The 23865-nt window shown below is 51.4% G+C and overlaps 1 protein-coding gene across 1 annotated transcript in view; it reads right to left on the bottom strand.

The window, feature by feature from the left end:
* PDE2A (phosphodiesterase 2A) overlaps positions 1-23865 on the bottom strand; it is an 859648-nt gene that overhangs the window by 89268 nt on the left and 746515 nt on the right. Inside the window, exons 10-11 of the mRNA XM_063950594.1 lie at positions 14229-14374; positions 12057-12168 (exon numbers count right to left, since the gene is read on the bottom strand). Coding sequence (XP_063806664.1) covers positions 12057-12168; positions 14229-14374 — 258 coding nt within the window. The remainder of the gene's footprint in view (positions 1-12056; positions 12169-14228; positions 14375-23865) is intronic.

Raw genomic sequence — 23865 nt, 5'->3', positions numbered from 1 at the left:
GGCAGGGCACGCTGGGATGTGTAGTTCCACAGCAGCTGGAGGGACACAGGTTGAAGACCCATGAAAAAACATATGCAACACAAGTTTATTTAATTTATTTCTCCTTTTACATATATCATACCGCCCAAAATGTGAACATCCATAAGAGGGACTCTGTGCCCGAAAAAAGGGTGTGGTCTATTTGGAAGTGGGTGTGGCCTCGCGACAATGCCGCAATCGTGAGTCATGAGCTGCTGACATGCCCCCTCTCCCTCTGTCTCCATTGAATAGACGCTGTGCGCATGCGCACAGCGTCTATTCACCGAGTGAGTAACAGGAGTCTCCCAATTGCCCCTCCCTGCCGCGGGACACTGCGGCCCGCGGGTGGGACAGCGGGACAGTCCCCAGAAAACGGTACTGTCCCGCGAAAATCGGGACAGTTGGGAGTTATGCAAATATCGATGGTTGGTATATTGGACCATCGATGATCAGAACATCACGCCCATTACGGACTTGCATTTTCCGGTGTCGGCTCCTCTCTGCAGCCTCCGGTATACACAGGAAAGTTGAGGGCGGCTTCTTATGCTTCCCCTGCGGCTGCTAATCTCTGCAGGGTGGGGGTGACGCCAGGCTGTCCAATCAGCTGTGATCGGCTGCACGTCAGGCACTGGGGGAGGGAACCAGGAAGTACAGGGCCCCCCAGGACCCTCTGAGAGTGACAGCTGATGCACGGTTGCTTCCAGAAGCTGCACAGTGGGCATTTCTGACTGGTCGCAACTCTGAGGCATGAGGTATTGGTGAGGTCACCGGGTCCTATATATGTAAAGCCCACGTGGTGTCTGCAGGTTACCCCCACCAATATAAAACTGGTCACCCCCAGCAGGGCCCAGCATATACCAGTGCCAGAAAGCAGACACCCGTCAGTCTTCTCCCAGGTAATCTCCAGCTTCTCACAGCGTAATTAGTTCTCAGTAATACCCTGATTATAAATGCATTTATGCATCGTTCCGTTTTACCTTCAGCTGGGACATAACGCGTCGTGCTCAGGGAGGCGACGGGGCTGAAAGATGGGGGTCGGCGGAGTTAATTGCGTACAAACGTTTATAATGAGTTACAGTGTACAGATCGGTCTCCTGTTCCTCAGACATTCGCTCTGACTCACAAGGGTTAATGAGGCAATAAAGCCCCCCCCCCCACAACCATTATCTCATTTACCTGCTTCACTTAATTAGCGGCCTACAAGTACCAGACTCCGGGAGGACATCGACTTCTACTGCGTCTATACTGCTCCCCAGTTACCTGTTAGCCAATCATTTACACCCAGAGCAGCGACTTGCGACTGTGAGCGGCTGTTCAACCACAAGTCCCAGCAAGCTTTGTCAGGCAGTACACAATTTCCTGCCAGTGGACTATTTGGCCGTCACTTTCCTGAGGACAGATTTCTCTGTGTGGTTTGTTATTCATAGACGCTTCAAATGGTAGTTGGAGCAACACGTTCTTGAGCTCTCGCTCTGGACGAAGGTCTACTTTGATGCGGAGGGATATTAAATCATCCAAGGATGATGGCCGCTCCCTGGATGCCAATTCGTGGTGACAAGAGCGTAAATATTCCAATGGAGCTCGGAAACGAGAGCCCTGAAATGTACAGCATGTTGGCCCACGATATGGGACCCTGTTTCAAGCGCAAAATGGTGGAGACTGCAGACGTCACTCATCTGGTCTGGTCGATAACCTTCTTAAAGGCGTCCAGGAAGTTCACACCGTTGTTTAGCAGAGGATCGTCTATTGCCCGTAGGGAGGAAGCCCAAGCCCAGGCCTGCCCTGAAAACAATCAGTTGCCGCGGAAAATTGTCGGCCTGTATTTCAAATTGTATTGAATACTTAAAAAAAAAACCAGACAACTTTTGGGGTCTTCATCAAACTTCAGGGTGTTATGTATTCACAGCTGAGATGAGGCTCCTGGCGAGGCTGAAGAACATCTGGAAGTACTACGTGATCTGGGCTTGGTTGTGTTGTGTCTCTCTACTCTGTTAAGCAGGTGATCCAGGAGTTCCTCTCGGATGGATAGTGTGGATGCTGACCGTACACTTTGATTTAGTTTAGATCCAGATCAGAGTTGAGGACTCGTATCAGTGGACCTCACCAGGGATCCCCCACAAGGAGTTTTGGGCTTTGTGGTGCCTCAAATGCAGTCCACTGCCTGGGTACCAATGCACAGGAGGGGATGTGGTCAAAATACCGACAGCGGGATCCCAACGGTCAGGATCCAGATGGATCCCGTAGGTAAGTACAGGGGTTGGGGTTAGAGGTAGGCATTAGGGGGAGGGGTGGGTTAGTGTTAGGCTGTGGGAGGGGAGGTTAGGGTTATGCTGCGGGACGGAGGGTTAGTGTTAGGTTGCGGGAGGGCTGGGTTAGTGTTGGGCTGCGGGAGGGGAGGGTTAGTCTTAGGCTGCGGGAGGGGCGGGTTAGTGTTAGGCTGTGGGAGGGGAGGGTTAGTCTTAGGCTGTGGGAGGGGAAGGTTAGTCTTAGGCTGCGGGAGGGGCGGGTTAGTGTTAGGCTGTAGGAGGGGAGGGTTAGTCTTAGGCTGCGGGAGGGGCGGGTTAGTGTTAAGCTGTGGGAGGGAAGGGTTAGTCTTAGGCTGTGGGAGGGGAGTTTAGGGTTATGCTGCGGGAAGGAGGGTTAGTGTTAGGTTGCGGAAGGGCTGGGTTAGTGTTAGGCTGCGGGAGGGGAGGGTTAGTCTTAGGCTGCGGGAGGGGCAGGTTAGTGTTAGGCTGTGGGAGGGCTGGGTTAGTCTTAGGCTGTGGGAGGGGAGGGTTAGTCTTAGGCTGCGGGAGGGGCGGGTTAGTGTTAGGCTGTGGGAGGGGAGGGTTAGTCTTAGGCTGTGGGAGGGGAGGGTTAGGGTTAGGGTGCGGGAGGGCTGGGTTAGGCTGTGGGAGGGGTGGGTTAGGGTAAGGCTGCGGAAGGGATAGGTCAGTCTTAGGCTGCGGGTGGGCCGGGTTATGGTATAGATTGGGAAGGGTAAAATATTTACTGGGAAGTGTCAGGATACAGGCAGTCGGAATCACACTGTTGGTCTTCTGACTCTTTGGATCCTGAACTGACGGTATTTGTTGCACAACCCCTCGAAATAGTGGGTATGAAGGAACGGAGGGCAGGCAGAGGGAATGGCCATAAAGTTGTACTGGAGTGCAGTGGACAGGAACGGGTCAGAACCCAATGGGCTATGCGGTACCAAGGAATGAGCAGAATCATGTTGGGAGAATAGCCGAGGCCAGTACCGGGAAGTCACTAGGAGCAGGTGAGGAGAATCGTCAGACTGAATCGGGTGGACTCACAGGTAATCATTTTGAGAGCTCTAACAACCAGACACTGGGCTACAGTGATGGAGCCTAATACACTGCAAAACGCCCAGAGACTGCCTTAACCACGGAGGAGAATTACATTGTGGCTCTGTAAGAGCCCCAGGAGCATAGACAGAGGTGCAGGCAGCCCCTGTAGCAGCTGGGAAGGAAGTTGCGGCAGCAAGAGGAAAAGCTGACCAAGAGGTGTGCCAGCCAGTAGGAACCGGCGCCGTTTTGACAGAAGGCCTCATGATCAGAGCCTGCCACTAGCCACAGATGCAGCACAGTTCTTCCCTGTAGCTACTCCCTGGTCTCCCTACCCTGCGTCACATCCTAACCCTGGAACGGATCAGGCCCTGTCACTAGCCACAGATGCAGCACAGTTCTTCCCTGTAGCTGCTCCCTGGACTCCCTAACCTGCGTCACATCCTAACCCTGGAATGGATCAAGCCCTGTCATTAGCCACAGATGCAGCACAGTTCTTCCCTGTAGCTACTCTGTGGTCCCCCTACCCTGCGTCACATCCTAACCCTGGAATGGATCAGGCCCTGTCACTAGCCACAGATGCAGCATAGTTCTTCCCTGTAGCTACTCCCTGGTCCCCATACCCAGCGTCACATCCTAACCCTGGAATGGATTAGGCCCTGTCACTAGCTACAGATGCAGCACAGTTCTTCCCTGTAGCTACTCCCTGGTCTCCCTACCCTGCGTCACATCCTAACCCTGGAACGGATCAGGCCCTGTCACTAGCCACAGATGCAGCACAGTTCTTCCCTGTAGCTGCTCCCTGGACTCCCTACCCTGCGTCATATCCTAACCCTGGAATGGATCAGGCCCTGTCACTAGCCACAGATGCAGCACAGTTCTTCCCTGTAGCTACTCCCTGGTCCCCCTACCCTGCGTCACATCCTAACCCTGGAATGGATCAGGCCCTGTCACTAGCCACAGATGCAGCACAGTTCATCCCTGTAGCTACTCCCTGGTCCCCCTACCCTGCGTCACATCCTAACCCTGGAATGGATTAGGCCCTGTCACTAGCCACATATGCAGCACAGTTCTTCCCTGTAGCTACTCCCTGGTCTCCCTACCCTGCGTCACATCCTAACCCTGGAACGGATCAGGCCCTGTCACTAGCCACAGATGCAGCACAGTTCTTGCCAGTAGCTGCTCCCTGGACTCCCTACCCTGCGTCACATCCTAACCCTGGAACGGATCAGGCCCTGTCACTAGCCACAGATGCAGCACAGTTCTTCCCTGTAGCTGCTCCCTGGACTCCCTGCCCTGCGTCACATCCTAACCCTGGAACGGATCAGGCCCTGTCACTAGCCACAGATGCAGCACAGTTCTTCCCTGTAGCTGCTCCCTGGTCTCCCTACCCTGCGTCACATCCTAACCCTGGAACGGATCAGGCCCTGTCACTAGCCACAGATGCAGCACAGTTCTTCCCTGTAGCTGCTCCCTGGACTCCCTACCCTGCGTCACATCCTAACCGTGGAACGGATCTGGCCCTGTCACTAGCCACAGATGCAGCACAGTTCTACCCTGTAGCTACTCCCTGGTCTCCCTACCCTGCGTCACATCCTAACCCTGGAATGGATCAGGCCCTGTCACTAGCCACAGATGCAGCACAGTTCTTCCCTGTAGCTACTCCCTGGTCTCCCTACCCTGCGTCACATCCTAACCCTGGAACGGATCAAGCCCTGTCACTAGCCACAGATGCAGCACAGTTCTTCCCTGTAGCTACTCCCTGGTCTCCCTACCTTGCGTCACATCCTAACCCTGGAACGGATTAGGCCCTGTCACTAGCCACAGATGCAGCACAGTTCTTCCCTGTAGCTACTCCCTGGTCCCCCAACCCTGCGTCACATACTAACCCTGGAACGGATCAGGCCCTGTCACTAGGCACAGATGCAGCACAGTTCTTCCCTGTAGCTACTCCCTGGTCCCCCTACCCTGCGTCACATCCTAACCCTGGAACGGATTAGGCCCTGTCACTAGCCACAGATGCAGCACAGTTCTTCCCTGTAGCTGCTCCCTGGTCTCCCTACCCTGCGTCACATCCTAACCCTGGAACGGATCAGGCCCTGTCACTAGCCACAGATGCAGCACAGTTCTTCCCTGTAGCTACTCCCTGGTCTCCATACCCTGCATCACATCCTAACCCTGGAACGGATCAAGCCCTGTCACTAGCCACAGAGGCAGCACAGTTCTTCCCTGTAGCTACTCCCTGGTCTCCCTTCCCTGCATCATATCCTAACCCTGGAACGGATTAGGCCCTGTCACTAGCCACAGATGCAGCACAGTTCTTCCCTGTAGCTGCTCCCTGGTCTCCCTACCCTGCATCACATCCTAACCCTGGAACGGATCAGGCCCTGTCACTAGCCACAGATGCAGCACAGTTCTTCCCTGTAGCTACTCCCTGGTCTCCCTACCTTGCGTCACATCCTAACCCTGGAACGGATTAGGCCCTGTCACTAGCCACAGATGCAGCACAGTTCTTCCCTGTAGCTGCTCCCTGGTCTCCCTACCCTGCGTCACATCCTAACCCTGGAATGGATTAGGCCCTGTTACTAGCCACAGATGCAGCACAGTTCTTCCCTGTAGCTACTCCCTGGTCTCCATACCCTGCGTCACATCCTAACCCTGAAACGGATCAGGCCCTGTCACTAGCCACAGATGCAGCACAGTTCTTCCCTGTAGCTACTCCCTGGACTCCCTACCCTGCGTCACATCCTAACCCTGGAACGGATCAGGCCCTGTCACTAGCCACATATGCAGCACAGTTCTTCCCTGTAGCTACTCCCTGGACTCCCTACCCTGCGTCACATCCTAACCCTGGAACGGATCAGGCCCTGTCACTAGCCACAGATGCAGCACAGTTCTTCCCTGTAGCTACTCCCTGGACTCCCTACCCTGCGTCACATCCTAACCCTGGAACGGATCAGGCCCTGTCACTAGCCACATATGCAGCACAGTTCTTCCCTGTAGCTACTCCCTGGACTCCCTACCCTGCGTCACATGCTAACCCTGGAATGGATCAGGCCCTGTCACTAGCCACATATGCAGCACAGTTCTTCCCTGTAGCTGCTTCCTGGTCTCCCTACCCTGCATCACATCCTAACCCTGGAACGGATCAGGCCCTGTCACTAGCCACATATGCAGCACAGTTCTTCCCTGTAGCTACTCCCTGGACTCCCTACCCTGCGTCACATACTAACCCTGGAATGGATCAGGCCCTGTCACTAGCCACAGATGCAGCACAGTTCTTCCCTGTAGCTGCTTCCTGGACTCCCTACCCTGCGTCACATCCTAACCCTGTAACGGATTAGGCCCTGTCACTAGCCACACATGCAGCACAGTTCTTCACTGTAGCTACTCCCTGGACTCCCTACCCTGCGTCACATCCTAACCCTGGAACGGATCAGGCCCTGTCACTAGCCACACATGCAGCACAGTTCTTCCCTGTAGCTACTCCCTGGTCTCCCTACCCTGCATCACATCCTAACCCTGGAATGGATCAGGCCCTGTCACTAGCCACAGATGCAGCACAGTTCTTCCCTGTAGCTACTCCCTGGACTCCCTACCCTGCGTCACATACTAACCCTGGAATGGATCAGGCCCTGTCACTAGCCACATATGCAGCACAGTTCTTCCCTGTAGCTACTCCCTGGTCTCCCTACTCTGCATCACATCCTAACCCTGGAACGGATCAGGCCCTGTCACTAGCCACACATGCAGCACAGTTCTTCACTGTAGCTACTCCCTGGTCTCCCTACCCTGCATCACATCCTAACCCTGGAACGGATCTAGCCCTGTCACTAGCCACAGATGCAGCACAGTTCTTCCCTGTAGCTGCTCCCTGGTCTCCCTACCCTGCATCACATCCTAACCCTGGAACGGATCAGGCTCTGTCACTAGCCAAAGATGCAGCACAGTTCTTCCCTGTAGCTGCTCCCTGGACTCCCTACCCTGCATCACATCCTAACCCTGGAATGGATCAGGCCCTGTCACTAGCCACAGATGCAGCACAGTTCTTCCCTGTAGCTACTCCCTGGTCTCCCTACCCTGCGTCACATCCTAACCCTGGAATGGATCAGGCCCTGTCACTAGCCACAGATGCAGCACAGTTCTTCCCTGTAGCTACTCCCTGGTCTCCCTACCCTGCGTCACATCCTAACCCTGGAACGGATCAGGCCCTGTCACTAGCCACAGATGCAGCACAGTTCTTCCCTGTAGCTTCTCCCTGGTCCCCCTACCCTGCGCCACATCCTAACCCTGGAACGGATCAGGCCCTGACACTAGCCACAGATGCAGCACAGTTCTTCCCTGTAGCTACTCCCTGGTCTCCCTACCCTGCGTCACATACTAACCCTGGAATGGATCAGGCCCTGTCACTAGCCACATATGCAGCACAGTTCTTCCCTGTAGCTACTCCCTACCCTGCGTCACATCCTAACCCTGGAACGGATCAGGCCCTGTCACTAGCCACATATGCAGCACAGTTCTTCCCTGTAGCTACTCCCTGGACTCCCTACCCTGCGTCACATCCTAACCCTGGAATGGATCAGGCCCTGTCACTAGCCACAGATGCAGCACAGTTCTTCCCTGTAGCTGCTCCCTGGTCTCCCTACCCTGCATCACATCCTAACCCTGGAACGGATCAGGCTCTGTCACTAGCCACAGATGCAGCACAGTTCTTCCCTGTAGCTACTCCCTGGTCTCCCTACCCTGCGTCACATCCTAACCCTGGAACGGATCAGGCCCTGTCACTAGCCACAGATGCAGCACAGTTATTCCCTGTAGCTACTCCCTGGTCCCCCTACCCTGCGCCACATCCTAACCCTGGAATGGATCAGGCCCTGTCACTAGCCACAGATGCAGCACAGTTCTTCCCTGTAGCTACTCCCTGGTCTCCCTACCCTGCGTCACATCCTAACCCTGGAATGGATCAGGCCCTGTTACTAGCCACATATGCAGCACAGTTCTTCCCTGTAGCTACTCCCTGGTCTCCCTACCCTGCGTCACATCCTAACCCTGGAACGGATCTGGCCCTGTCACTAGCCACAGATGCAGCACAGTTCTTCCCTGTAGCTACTCCCTGGTCTCCCTACCCTGCGTCACATCCTAACCCTGGAACGGATCAGACCCTGTCACTAGCCACAGATGCAGCACAGTTCTTCCCTGTAGCTACTCCCTGGTCTCCATACCCTGCGTCACATCCTAACCCTGGAACGGATCAGACCCTGTCACTAGCCACAGATGCAGCACAGTTCTTCCCTGTAGCTACTCCCTGGTCTCCATACCCTGCGTCACATCCTAACCCTGGAACGGATCAGGCCCTGTCACTATCCACAGATGCAGCACAGTTCTTCCCTGTAGCTACTCCCTGGTCTCCCTACCCTGCGTCACATCCTAACCCTGGAACGGATCAGGCCCTGTCACTAGTCACAGATTCAGCACAGTTCTTCCCTGTAGCTGCTCCCTGGTCTCCCTACCCTGCGTCACATCCTAACCCTGGAACGGATCAGACCCTGTAACTAGCCACAGATGCAGCACAGTTCTTCCCTGTAGCTGCTCCCTGGTCTCCCTACCCTGCGTCACATCCTAACCCTGGAACGGATCAGGCCCTGTCACTATCCACAGATGCAGCACAGTTCTTCTCTGTAGCTGCTCCCTGGTCTCCCTACCCTGCGTCACATCCTAACCCTGGAACGGATCAGGCCCTGTCACTAGCCACAGATGCAGCATAGTTCTTCCCTGTAGCTACTCCCTGGTCTCCATACCCTGCATCACATCCTAACCCTGGAACGGATCAGACCCTGTCACTAGCCACAGATGCAGCACAGTTCTTCCCTGTAGCTTCTGACCTCTGTCTTCCCCGGCTTGTCTCTACAAGTCACAGTGAGACCCTGTTTTTGCCATGTGCTGCTGTCTACTCTGCCATTGGGAGCTATATACTGTTGCATAGCATTCTGTATAGTAACACTGTACAGTAATGTATTGTTTCCTTGCTCAGTGCAGCCGACACTTTGAATCATGTGACTTTTGTATTGTGGTAGGGGGCAGAGTAGGGGGCTCCCTGCCCACATTAGCTGGGCGGCTGTTCTTTGGATGTACCACCATTCTTATAAAACGCAACATTAAATAATAGCAATTCTGGGGCAAGTGAAGTTGACATTTGTTGGCATGACCCCGCACACAGCACTGACAGTCAGAAGTGCGCCCGTCTGCCGTGTGGCAGAGCCCAGTATAAGCTGGTCTGAGTCTGCTACATCTGTCCCTTTGGGTTCCAGTTCCAGAGGGTAATTATTGCTTCTTTCAGTACATTATTCCCCCCGGTTAGTGACCCGCATCAGACTCACGGAGCAGTGAGACCCCCCGAGGCACACTCATCGTCTGCAAGACTAGATCTAATTAATCCCTCTGCTTATCCGCTGATTTGCAGCAGGGAAAGGCTGAGACGTAGTGGTAGGTCCCTGGCTGTATGGATATGCAGCAATGTGGGGAGACTGGCCGCTACTAGGTGGCAGAGCTATGATCCGCTATCAGGGCCTGGTTTGGACAGTTAAGCGCACCACAGGGCACGGAGAGAACGTTCATTCCTGTACTCAGTACTCATCTGATTTTCCTCCTCTTCTATAAATAACGATCTCGCCTTTGCGGCGCTGTACTAACTGAATCGCCCTTTTCTGTAGGTCGTGTGATGAAACCAGTAACAGCCGCATTCCAGCGTGTACCACCAGTGTGTAGCGCATCAGCTTAGGGGCTCGCTAGCTGCTGTAGAACTACAAGTCTCAGCATGTCCTGCCAGCTAAAGGAGCGTTTGGCCTCTTCCTGCAAGCATCTCAATTTTCTGAGCAAAACCACTAACTCTAAATCAAAATGAGTTTCTGGCCCATTAACGTGCGGTGATAATATCAGGGTTATAAAACAAACTTACTGTACGAGAACGATTTGGCTTTCCGGAACTAATGGATTAATCTAATTCCTATTCAGCATAACTCCCCTTAAGTCACACAAATAAGCCCCCCTCCTACAATCTGCCCAACCCAGACTCCTAGGTCCACCCAAAATAGATTTCTAGGACCAAGAACCCTTTAGAGATTTGCAAGTTGGGACAATCTCGTCAACATGTTGGGAGTTATGTGTTTTGGGATTGTTCCTGGATTGTGAGATCATCTGCAGAACAGTCTGTGAATCACAATGCTCTGCATCTCTATAACTCAAATAGACAAACTGTAATCACTGTTCGAGCGTGACAGGACCTAAGAATGGGGACATCGGTCCCTAGGGAGAATGGGTCCACTGTGAATTGTAAAACGACCCCCCCGGCCTCAGTAACTCAGGGCGTATCCCATGAAGTACGGCAGTGCGCCTATCCATGCTCCGAGCATCTCGCCATCGTTCCCCGGCGCCTGTACCGATGTGTCTGCCCGTGCACTTAGGCCTGGTTACAGCCATGTGAATGCTATCCTCCAGCTAACATCGGCTCCTGGCAGTCTGCGTCTCCCCACTGTGAGATGTCCCATTACGCAGATCCACTGCGGCGTTAGACGAGTTCCTCCAGCTGCGTACACTGCCTGATCTCGGTAATTAACGGCTTTGTAAGATTACTCTGGATAGCAATCATTTTATTTTCAGCTCAACTTCATAGAAAACGTTTCCCTTGTACTGACGGATGCAGAACCACAGAAGTGACAGCGTCGTACTCAGACATTTGACGTTTTTTGCTTATTATGGGGGGGGGGGGGCGCTATTATTTGTTATAAAGGGGTTTCTCAATGTGTCTGTCGTTTATTTTAAAGTGGGGTTTTCTTTTCTTTTTTACATGTGAACTACAGGTCCCAGGAGGCTCTGGATGCCGTATTGTGCTGTCACTTGTAGAACCACAAATGCCAGCACACCCAAACACTTAAGGCATCACAGGGCCTATCGTTTACACCAGTTTTAACCTTTTTTTTTAACCACTTAATTACCACACGCCAACCATGGGTGTGAGAAGAGAGTTAGCACTTTCAGCACAGGGCTGTATATGGCTAGGGGGGAAGGGGCGTTTTGTCTATGGGCCCTATCCCCTTAGGGAATTCACCCCCATGCTGACGAGCCTAGGGCTACATGACATTATGGCACGGCGTCCGGGCACCCAGAGAAGACGTATGCGCAGTATGGAAACACGTATGTTATACAAATTGCACTGATGTGCAACTCTACACGCCAAGTACATGATCCCATGTCAAAATTTGACAAAAGAGCTTACACTTAACCCTTTGCTGAAGATTGCAGACCAGGTAATGGCCCATTTGGTCTTTGCACGCCCGGCCCTTAATCTAGCAGGAGCCTGTGTGGCTTCCACGAGTACCTACTAGCTATGCCCAGTCTTTTTAGAAGGCACTAGCTACGCCTGGTCCTTATAGTGATGATGCGTTCATCAGAGGAGCCGCTGCACGACTGCCGCAGACTGGAAACGTACAGCTAATCCCAGGGTCACTCGCACAACACTGTCAGTCTGACACCAGTCTGTACTGGGAGCCATCGTGGGGACATTTATAGGTGTACCCTACAGACAGAATGGGGAGCTGGTTCCTCTTATCCCACCTGCGATTCTCTCTCTGCAGGTTCTCACCCTAAAGGAACAGAACTGGTGAGACATACAGGACAAGCAGCGAGACCCCTAGGTCCACCTGTGCGACACTCCCACGGCGGTGGCACCTGTACGAGGGGGGGAAAGGGGCTCACCTGACATTCGCACTTTAGCTTCTGCTCCTTTTGGAAGGCCAGGGTGCTGGTGAGGACGGTGGACGTGTAGCAGAAGCAGTGCTGGATCTTGTGCTCGTCTACCTCGGTGTAGCTGGGAGGAGAGAAACACAGGGGTTAATTCCGGGTATCATATAGGAGTTGTAGGGAACATGAGCCACATCCTGGAGAAGGTGACGTATAACGACACATTGGTAAAATGGGGCAGATGTATTAAACCTGGAGACGGCATAAGACAGGGATAAAGCAGTGATAAGTGCAAGGTGATAAACGCACCAGCCAATCAGCTCCTAACTGTCAATTTACATATTGGAGCTGATTGGCTGGTGCATTTATCACCTTGCACTTATCACTGGTTTATCACTTCCTTATGCCTTCTCCAGGTTAATACATCTGCCCCAATGTCTGGTTCTAACATACAGTATATACCATGGGCTGTAGTAACCATCCCGTCGACACAGCTGGTGGCAGGGAGAGAGGGACATGGTAGCGGAGTGTAGGGCGTATCATATGAGGGCAGCTGTGATCGTGGGTTATAAAGATGCTGGAACTACAAGAGGACATCAATATTTATTATGGAGAACTGATGGGTCCCCAATAATGAAGTATCCAACTCGCTGCATCCAACTCTGGTGTTGTGTGCCCTACAGAAACTAAGGTACAGTAAGCCCGAGCACACCCCTGACAGGAGACCTGTGCCGTACTTACCTGGGGGCGAATCCAGCACAGAGCTGCCACCACCAGACTTACTGTTTCTGATTATTTACTAACTGTGGGCCTAATTCAGACCTGATGGCTGCTGTGCGAAATCGCAAGGTGGACGATTATGGAATGACTGCGCATGCATAGAGATCGTAAGGCGCAGGCGTGAGCCCAAACTGTGAAAAAAGCCTGCGTCTTTTTTGATCGCTAGGCGAACGCAGGCTGATTGACAGGAAGAGGACGTTTGTGGGTGGTAACTGACCATTTTCTGGGAGTGTCAGAAAAAACGCACACATGTCCAAGCGTTTTCAGGGCGGGTGTGTGACGTCAGCTCCGGCCCCAATCAGCCTGATTCTATCACACTGTAGGAGTAAGTGCTGGGCTACGCACAGACTGGAATTCATTCGATGGTGAGTGAGTTGTGAACGGATTTGCAGCTGACCGGCATTCGCAAATCTTTTTGCACGCGTACGCAGCCTTGCACGGGGTGGATTTTCACTCTGTCTGGGCGGCAACTATCCGATCGCAAACCTCTGCAAATTCTCAGAGGAGCAATCGGCCTGAAATAGGCCCTATGTCTGTATTTGGGCAACAATTTGCAACTATGGCCCTCATTCCGAGTTGTTCGCTCGCTAATTGATTTTAGCAGCATTGCACACGCTAGGCCGCCGCCCTCTGGGAGTGTATCTTAGCTTAGCAGAAGTGCGAACGAAAGATTAGCAGATTTGCTACTACATATTTCTTAGCAGTTTCTGAGTAGCTCCAGACCTACTCACAGATAGCGATCAGTTCAGTCAGTTTCGTTCCTGGTTTGACGTCACAAACACGCCCTGCGTTCGGCCAGCCACTCCCCCGTTTCTCCAGCCACTCCCGCGTTTTTCCCTGGCATGCCTGCGTTTTTTAGCAAATGCTGTGAAAACGCTGAGTTGCCGCCCAGAAACACCCACTTCCTGTCAATCACACTACGATCACTCGAGCGTTGAAAAAACTTCGCTCGAGCTTGTGTAAATCTACTAAGTTCTTAGTTAAATTACTAAGCGCATGCACTCTGCGTACCATGCGCATGCGCATTTTCCACCTATTCGCAGCGTTGCGAAAATCGGCAACGAGCGAACAACTCGGAATGACCCCCTATATCTGAAAGTTTGGGCTGTGATTACAGACGGGGAATAAGCTGCATATCGTCTTCTGTTATTACACAGATAGAACCATAGAAAGCAGGGCGCTGTATGGTGGAACCACCCAAATGTTGTCCCTTTGCATGAGGGTGCTTATTAAAGACAAGTCCGTGTCTGCCTGTACAGCGGAGCGAGGGGGGTATGAGGGGAAAGGTAAAGCTGGCTGATAAACTACATAGAACGCTCATAATTCCTCGCTGGCTGAGATGTAGCGCTCGTGGCACCAACAGGTCAATACCAACATCTGCCGCCTCTGCCGCAGCCGATATGTTACCGCCAGTAATTGACTTTCCAGAGCAGACGTACAGATGGGGAGGAGGCACCAGCCACAGACAGAACATTTATTGTACCATTACACTGTCTGCGGCAGCTGCAGAGGTCACTTCTATGGGGCTGTCCGCGAAGACCGTGCACGCTCCCCTGCAACACAACATCCGAGATATTCTCTGACTTCCTGCGATTCCCGGGAGTCGGACTCAGCCGGTTGCTGAATGAGTGAGGACCGGAGCAGCAGACAAGAGTGTAGTAGTATTAACTAGTATACATATGGCGCCACAGGGGATCGGTGGCACCGCATAAAGGGGCAGAGCATCCCGCAACATGACAAAGGTGACCACGCAGGACTAGGTCACAAACTCACATATATACATAATTATAATCTGTATGTGGTGGGCTTCAACAGAGAGGTCAAAGTGCACGATTAAAGGCTGGTTGAGAATGGAAGGGCATTACAGAGGCTGGGAGACGTCCTGGAGCTGGGCATGGGTAAATGAGCAGGGCAACATAGGGGTCTACATACTAAGCATTGGCGAGAGATAAAGCGGAGAGAGATAAAATACCAGTCAATCAGCTCCTAGCTGCCATGTTACAGGCTGTGTTTGAAAACTGACAGGAGCTGATTGGCTGGTACTTTATCTCTCTCCAAAGCTTAGTACATTGGCCCTCATTCCGAGTTGTTCGCTCGTTATTTTACTTCGCATCGCAGCGATTTTTCGCAAACTGCGCATGTGCAATGTTCGCACTGCGGGTGCGCCAAGTAAATTTGTTATGCAGTTAGGTATTTTACTCACGGCATTACGAGGTTTTTTCTTCGTTCTGGTGATCGGAGTGTGATTGACAGGAAGTGGGTCTTTCTGGGCGGAAACAGGCCGTTTTATGGGAGTGTGTGAAAAAACGCTACCGTTTCTGGGGAAAACGCGGGAGTGGCTGGAGAAACGGAGGAGTGTCTGGGCGAACGCTGGGTGTGTTTGTGACGTCAAACCAGGAACGACAAGCACTGAACTGATCGCAGTGGAGGAGTAAGTCTCGAGCTACTCAGAAACTGCTACGAATTTTCTCTTCGCTATTTTGCGAATCTTTCGTTCTCAATTCTGCTAAGCTAAGATTCACTCCCAGAGGGCGGCGGCTTAGCGTGTGCAATGCTGCTAAAAGCAGCTAGCGAGCGATCAACTCGGAATGAGGACCTTAGACTCCATAGAGAGCAGAAGAGTGGGTGAGGATTTTGTAGGTGAGTGGGAGGAGTTAGAGCTGTCATTGGTGACAGTGAGCTCAGTGCTGGACACGCTGAGAGTTAAGTAGCCTGTAGGATCTGGCTAATGAAGGGGGTGTGTACGGCATGAAGAGCCGGGGACAGAGCAGAGGGACCCCAGTGGGCAGGGAGAGAGGAGGTAGGGACAGAGCAGAAATGAGCCAAGAGATAAGGCGGCAGCGGAGTGAGTGGGCAGCCATGGCATCGATGCCAGCAGGGGGTCTAGGCCATGACAATGGAGACGTCACCATTATACTCAGTAGAGGGAGGATCGTCGTCCCTTTAATGACATAAATCTATCAGTGTATATCCTGCAGCATATTCCCACATTACCAAACTGAGACAGACACATGATTCATATAGTACACAGAATAATCGCCTTTATTTCCCTGACATAACATGTAAAGCTTCCCTGCACCAGATGGTTTTATCCTGTCGTACAATGAGCACTGCTCCTACAGTACACACATCCTGCCATACAATGAGCACTGCTCCTACAGTACACACATCCTGCCATACAATGAGCGCTGCTCCTACAGTACACACATCCAGTCATACAATGAGCGCTGCTCCTACAGTACACACATCCTGCCATACAATGAGCGCTGCTCCTACAGTACACACATCCTGTCATACAATGAGCGCTGCTCCTACAGTACACACATCCAGTCATACAATGAGCGCTGCTCCTACAGTACACACATCCTGCCATACAATGAGCGCTGCTCCTACAGTACACACATCCTGTCATACAATGAGCGCTGCTCCTACAGTACACACATCCAGTCATACAATGAGCGCTACTCCTACAGTACACACATCCTGCCATACAATGAGCGCTGCTCCTACAGTACACACATCCAGTCATACAATGAGCGCTGCTCCTACAGTACACACATCCTGCCATACAATGAGCACTGCTCCTACAGTACACACATCCTGCCATACAATGAGCGCTGCTCCTACAGTACACACATCCAGTCATACAATGAGCGCTGCTCCTACAGTACACACATCCTGTCATACAATGAGCGCTGCTCCTACAGTACACACATCCTGTCATACAATGAGCGCTGCTCCTACAGTACACACATCCTGTCATACAATGAGCACTGCTCCTACAGTACACACATCCTGTCATACAATGAGCGCTGCTCCTACAGTACACACATCCTGTCATACAATGAGCGCTGCTCCTACAGTACACACATCCAGTCATACAATGAGCGCTGCTCCTACAGTACACACATCCTGCCATACAATGAGCGCTGCTCCTACAGTACACACATCCAGTCATACAATGAGCGCTGCTCCTACAGTACACACATCCTGCCATACAATGAGCGCTGCTCCTACAGTACACACATCCAGTCATACAATGAGCGCTGCTCCTACAGTACACACATCCAGTCATACAATGAGCACTGCTCCTACAGTACACACATCCAGTCATACAATGAGCACTGCTCCTACAGTACACACATCCTGCCATACAATGAGCGCTGCTCTTACAGTACACACATCCAGTCATACAATGAGCACTGCTCCTACAGTACACACATCCAGTCATACAATGAGCGCTGCTCCTACAGTACACACATCCTGTCATACAATGAGCGCTGCTCCTACAGTACACACATCCTGCCATACAATGAGCACTGCTCCTACAGTACACACATCCTGCCATACAATGAGCGCTGCTCCTACAGTACACACATCCTGCCATACAATGAGCGCTGCTCCTACAGTACACACATCCTGCCATACAATGAGCACTGCTCCTACAGTACACACATCCTGTCATACAATGAGCGCTGCTCCTACAGTACACACATCCTGCCATACAATGAGCGCTGCTCCTACAGTACACACATCCAGTCATACAATGAGCGCTGCTCCTACAGTACACACATCCTGCCATACAATGAGCGCTGCTCCTACAGTACACACATCCAGTCATACAATGAGCACTGCTCCTACAGTACACACATCCTGCCATACAATGAGCACTGCTCCTACAGTACACACATCCTGCCATACAATGAGCGCTGCTCCTACAGTACACACATCCAGTCATACAATGAGCGCTGCTCCTACAGTACACACATCCAGTCATACAATGAGCGCTGCTCCTACAGTACACACATCCTGCCATACAATGAGCGCTGCTCCTACAGTACACACATCCTGCCATACAATGAGCGCTGCTCCTACAGTACACACATCCTGCCATACAATGAGCGCTGCTCCTACAGTACACACATCCAGTCATACAATGAGCGCTGCTCCTACAGTACACACATCCTGCCATACAATGAGCGCTGCTCCTACAGTACACACATCCTACCATACAATGAGCGCTGCTCCTACAGTACACACATCCTGCCATACAATGAGCGCTGCTCCTACAGTACACACATCCTGTCATACAATGAGCGCTGCTCCTACAGTACACACATCCTGCCATACAATGAGCGCTGCTCCTACAGTACACACATCCTGCCATACAATGAGCACTGCTCCTACAGTACACACATCCTGTCATACAATGAGCGCTGCTCCTACAGTACACACATCCTGCCATACAATGAGCGCTGCTCCTACAGTACACACATCCTACCATACAATGAGCGCTGCTCCTACAGTACACACATCCTACCATACAATGAGTGCTGCTCCTACAGTACACACATCCAGTCATACAATGAGCGCTGCACCTACAGTACACACATCCAGTCATACAATGAGCGCTGCTCCTACAGTACACACATCCAGTCATACAATGAGCGCTGCTCCTACAGTACACACATCCTGCCATACAATGAGCGCTGCTCCTACAGTACACACATCCAGTCATACAATGAGCGCTGCTCCTACAGTACACACATCCTGCCATACAATGAGCGCTGCTCCTACAGTACACACATCCAGTCATACAATGAGCGCTGCTCCTACAGTACACACATCCTGCCATACAATGAGCACTGCTCCTACAGTACACACACCCTGCCATACAATGAGCGCTGCTCCTACAGTACACACATCCAGTCATACAATGAGCACTGCTCCTACAGTACACACATCCTGTCATACAATGAGTGCTGCTCCTACATTACACACATCCTGTCATACAATGAGCGCTGCTCCTACAGTACACACATCCAGTCATACAATGAGCACTGCTCCTACAGTACACACATCCAGTCATACAATGAGCGCTGCTCCTACAGTACACACATCCTGTCATACAATGAGCACTGCTCCTACAGTACACACATCCAGTCATACAATGAGCGCTGCTCCTACATTACACACATCCTGTCATACAATGAGCGCTGCTCCTACAGTACACACATCCAGTCATACAATGAGCGCTGCTCCTACAGTACACACATCCTGCCATACAATGAGCGCTGCTCCTACAGTACACACATCCAGTCATACAATGAGCGCTGCTCCTACAGTACACACATCCTGCCATACAATGAGCGCTGCTCCTACAGTACACACATCCTGCCATACAATGAGCACTGCTCCTACAGTACACACATCCTGCCATACAATGAGCGCTGCTCCTACAGTACACACATCCAGTCATACAATGAGCGCTGCTCCTACAGTACACACATCCTGTCATACAATGAGCGCTGCTCCTACAGTACACACATCCAGTCATACAATGAGCGCTGCTCCTACAGTACACACATCCAGTCATACAATGAGCGCTGCTCCTACAGTACACACATCCTGCCATACAATGAGCGCTGCTCCTACAGTACACACATCCTGTCATACAATGAGCGCTGCTCCTACAGTACACACATCCTGCCATACAATGAGCGCTGCTCCTACAGTACACACATCCTGCCATACAATGAGCGCTACTCCTACAGTACACACATCCTGCCATACAATGAGCGCTGCTCCTACAGTACACACATCCTGTCATACAATGAGCGCTGCTCCTACAGTACACACATCCTGCCATACAATGAGCGCTGCTCCTACAGTACACACATCCTGTCATACAATGAGCGCTGCTCCTACAGTACACACATCCTGTCATACAATGAGCGCTGCTCCTACAGTACACACATCCTGCCATACAATGAGCGCTGCTCCTACAGTACACACATCCTGTCATACAATGAGCGCTGCTCCTACAGTACACACATCCTGCCATACAATGAGCGCTGCTCCTACAGTACACACATCCTGCCATACAATGAGCGCTGCTCCTACAGTACACACATCCAGTCATACAATGAGCGCTGCTCCTACAGTACACACATCCAGTCATACAATGAGCACTGCTCCTACAGTACACACATCCTGTCATACAATGAGCGCTGCTCCTACAGTACACACATCCAGTCATACAATGAGCGCTGCTCCTACAGTACACACATCCTGCCGTACAATGAGCACTGCTCCTACAGTACACACATCCAGTCATACAATGAGCGCTGCTCCTACAGTACACACATCCTGCCATACAATGAGTGCTGCTCCTACAGTACACACATCCAGTCATACAATGAGCACTGCTCCTACAGTACACACATCCAGTCATACAATGAGCGCTGCTCCTACAGTACACACATCCTGCCATACAATGAGCGCTGCTCCTACATTACACACATCCTGTCATACAATGAGCGCTGCTCCTACAGTACACACATCCTGCCATACAATGAGCGCTGCTCCTACATTACACACATCCTGTCATACAATGAGCGCTGCTCCTACAGTACACACATCCAGTCATACAATGAGCGCTGCTCCTACAATACACACATCCAGTCATACAATGAGCGCTGCTCCTACAGTACACACATCCTGCCATACAATGAGCACTGCTCCTACAGTACACACATCCTGTCATACAATGAGTGCTGCTCCTACAGTACACACATCCTGCCATACAATGAGCGCTGCTCCTACAGTACACACATCCAGTCATACAATGAGTGCTGCTCCTACAGTACACACATCCAGTCATACAATGAGCGCTGCTCCTACAGTACACACATCCAGTCATACAATGAGCGCTGCTCCTACATTACACACATCCTGTCATACAATGAGCGCTGCTCCTACAGTACACACATCCAGTCATACAATGAGCGCTGCTCCTACAGTACACACATCCTGTCATACAATGAGCGCTGCTCCTACAGTACACACATCCAGTCATACAATGAGCGCTGCTCCTACAGTACACACATCCTGCCATACAATGAGCGCTGCTCCTACAGTACACACATCCTGTCATACAATGAGCGCTGCTCCTACAGTACACACATCCTGTCATACAATCAGCACTGCTCCTACAGTACACACATCCAGTCATACAATGAGCGCTGCTCCTACAGTACACACATCCTGCCATACAATGAGCACTGCTCCTACAGTACACACATCCAGTCATACAATGAGCGCTGCTCCTACAGTACACACATCCAGTCATACAATGAGCACTGCTCCTACAGTACACACATCCAGCCATACAATGAGCACTGCTCCTACAGTACACATATCCTGCCATACAATGAGCGCTGCTCCTACAGTACACACATCCAATCATACAATGAGCGCTGCTCCTACAGTACACACATCCTGTCATACAATGAGCGCTGCTCCTACAGTACACACATCCTGCCATACAATGAGCGCTGCTCCTACAGTACACACATCCAGTCATACAATGAGCGCTGCTCCTACAGTACACACATCCAGTCATACAATGAGCGCTGCTCCTACAGTACACACATCCAGTCATACAATGAGCGCTGCTCCTACAGTACACACATCCTGCCATACAATGAGCGCTGCTCCTACAGTACACACATCCAGTCATACAATGAGCGCTGCTCCTACAGTACACACATCCTGCCATACAATGAGCGCTGCTCCTACAGTACACACATCCTGCCATACAATGAGCGCTGCTCCTACAGTACACACATCCAGTCATACAATGAGCGCTGCTCCTACAGTACACACATCCTGCCATACAATGAGCGCTGCTCCTACAGTACACACATCCAGTCATACAATGAGCGCTGCTCCTACAGTACACACATCCAGTCATACAATGAGCGCTGCTCTTACAGTACACACATCCAGTCATACAATGAGCGCTGCTCCTACAGTACACACATCCTGTCATACAATGAGCGCTGCTCCTACAGTACACACATCCTGCCATACAATGAGCGCTGCTCCTACAGTACACACATCCTGTCATACAATGAGCGCTGCTCCTACAGTACACACATCCAGTCATACAATGAGCGCTGCTCCTACAGTACACACATCCTGTCATACAATGAGCGCTGCTCCTACAGTACACACATCCTGTCATACAATGAGCACTGCTCCTACAGTACACACATCCAGTCATACAATGAGCGCTGCTCCTACAGTACACACATCCTGCCATACAATGAGCGCTGCTCCTACAGTACACACATCCTGTCATACAATGAGCGCTGCTCCTACAGTACACACATCCTGTCATACAATGAGCACTGCTCCTACAGTACACACATCCTGTCATACAATGAGCGCTGCTCCTACAGTACACACATCCTGCCATACAATGAGCGCTGCTCCTACAGTACACACATCCTGTCATACAATGAGCGCTGCTCCTACAGTACACACATCCAGTCATACAATGAGCGCAGCTCCTACAGTACACACATCCTGCCATACAATGAGCACTGCTCCTACAGTACACACATCCTGCCATACAATGAGCACTGCTCCTACAGTACACACATCCTGCCATACAATGAGCGCTGCTCCTACAGTACACACATCCTGCCATACAATGAGCACTGCTCCTACAGTACACACATCCTGCCATACAATGAGCGCTGCTCCTACAGTACACACATCCAGTCATACAATGAGCGCTGCTCCTACAGTACACACATCCAGTCATACAATGAGCGCTGCTCCTACAGTACACACATCCAGTCATACAATGAGCGCTGCTCCTACAGTACACACATCCAGTCATACAATGAGCACTGCTCCTACAGTACACACATCCAGTCATACAATGAGCGCTGCTCCTACAGTACACACATCCTGTCGTACAATGAGTGCTGCCCCTACAGTACACACATCCAGTCATACAATGAGCGCTGCTCCTACAGTACACACATCCAATCATACAATGAGCGCTGCTCCTACAGTACACACATCCAGTCATACAATGAGTGCTGCTCCTACAGTACACACATCCAGTCATACAATGAGCGCTACTCCTACAGTACACACATCCTGCCATACAATGAGCACTGCTCCTACAGTACACACATCCTGTCATACAATGAGCGCTGCTCCTACAGTACACACATCCAGTCATACAATGAGCGCTGCTCCTACAGTACACACATCCTGCCATACAATGAGCACTGCTCCTACAGTACACACATCCAGTCATACAATGAGCGCTGCTCCTACAGTACACACATCCTGCCATACAATGAGTACTGCTCCTACAGTACACACATCCAGTCATACAATGAGCGCTGCTCCTACAGTACACACATCCTGCCATACAATGAGCGCTACTCCTACAGTACACACATCCTGCCATACAATGAGCACTGCTCCTACAGTACACACATCCCGTCATACAATGAGCACTGCTCCTACAGTACACACATCCTGTCATACAATGAGCGCTGCTCCTACAGTACACACATCCTGCCATACAATGAGCACTGCTCCTACAGTACACACATCCTGCCATACAATGAGCGCTGCTCCTACAGTACACACATCCAGTCATACAATGAGCGCTGCTCCTACAGTACACACATCCTGTCATACAATGAGCACTGCTCCTACAGTACACACATCCTGCCATACAATGAGCACTGCTCCTACAGTACACACATCCTGTCATACAATGAGCACTGCTCCTACAGTACACACATCCAGTCATACAATGAACGCTGCTCCTACAGTACACACATCCTGTCATACAATGAGCGCTGCTCCTACAGTACACACATCCAGTCATACAATGAGCGCTGCTCCTACAGTACACACATCCTGCCATACAATGAGCGCTGCTCCTACAGTACACACATCCTGTCATACAATGAGCGCTGCTCCTACAGTACACACATCCAGTCATACAATGAGCGCTGCTCCTACAGTACACACATCCTGCCATACAATGAGCGCTGCTCCTACAGTACACACATCCTGCCATACAATGAGCGCTGCTCCTACAGTACACACATCCTGCCATACAATGAGCGCTGCTCCTACAGTACATACATCCTGCCATACAATGAGCACTGCTCCTACAGTACACACATCCAGTCATACAATGAGTGCTGCTCCTACAGTACAC

This window comes from Pseudophryne corroboree, chromosome 2 (assembly GCF_028390025.1).
Source record: "Pseudophryne corroboree isolate aPseCor3 chromosome 2, aPseCor3.hap2, whole genome shotgun sequence".
Taxonomy (NCBI): domain Eukaryota; kingdom Metazoa; phylum Chordata; class Amphibia; order Anura; family Myobatrachidae; genus Pseudophryne; species Pseudophryne corroboree.
Note: the sequence above shows the minus strand (reverse complement) of the source record. Positions and strands in the feature narration are given on the sequence as shown.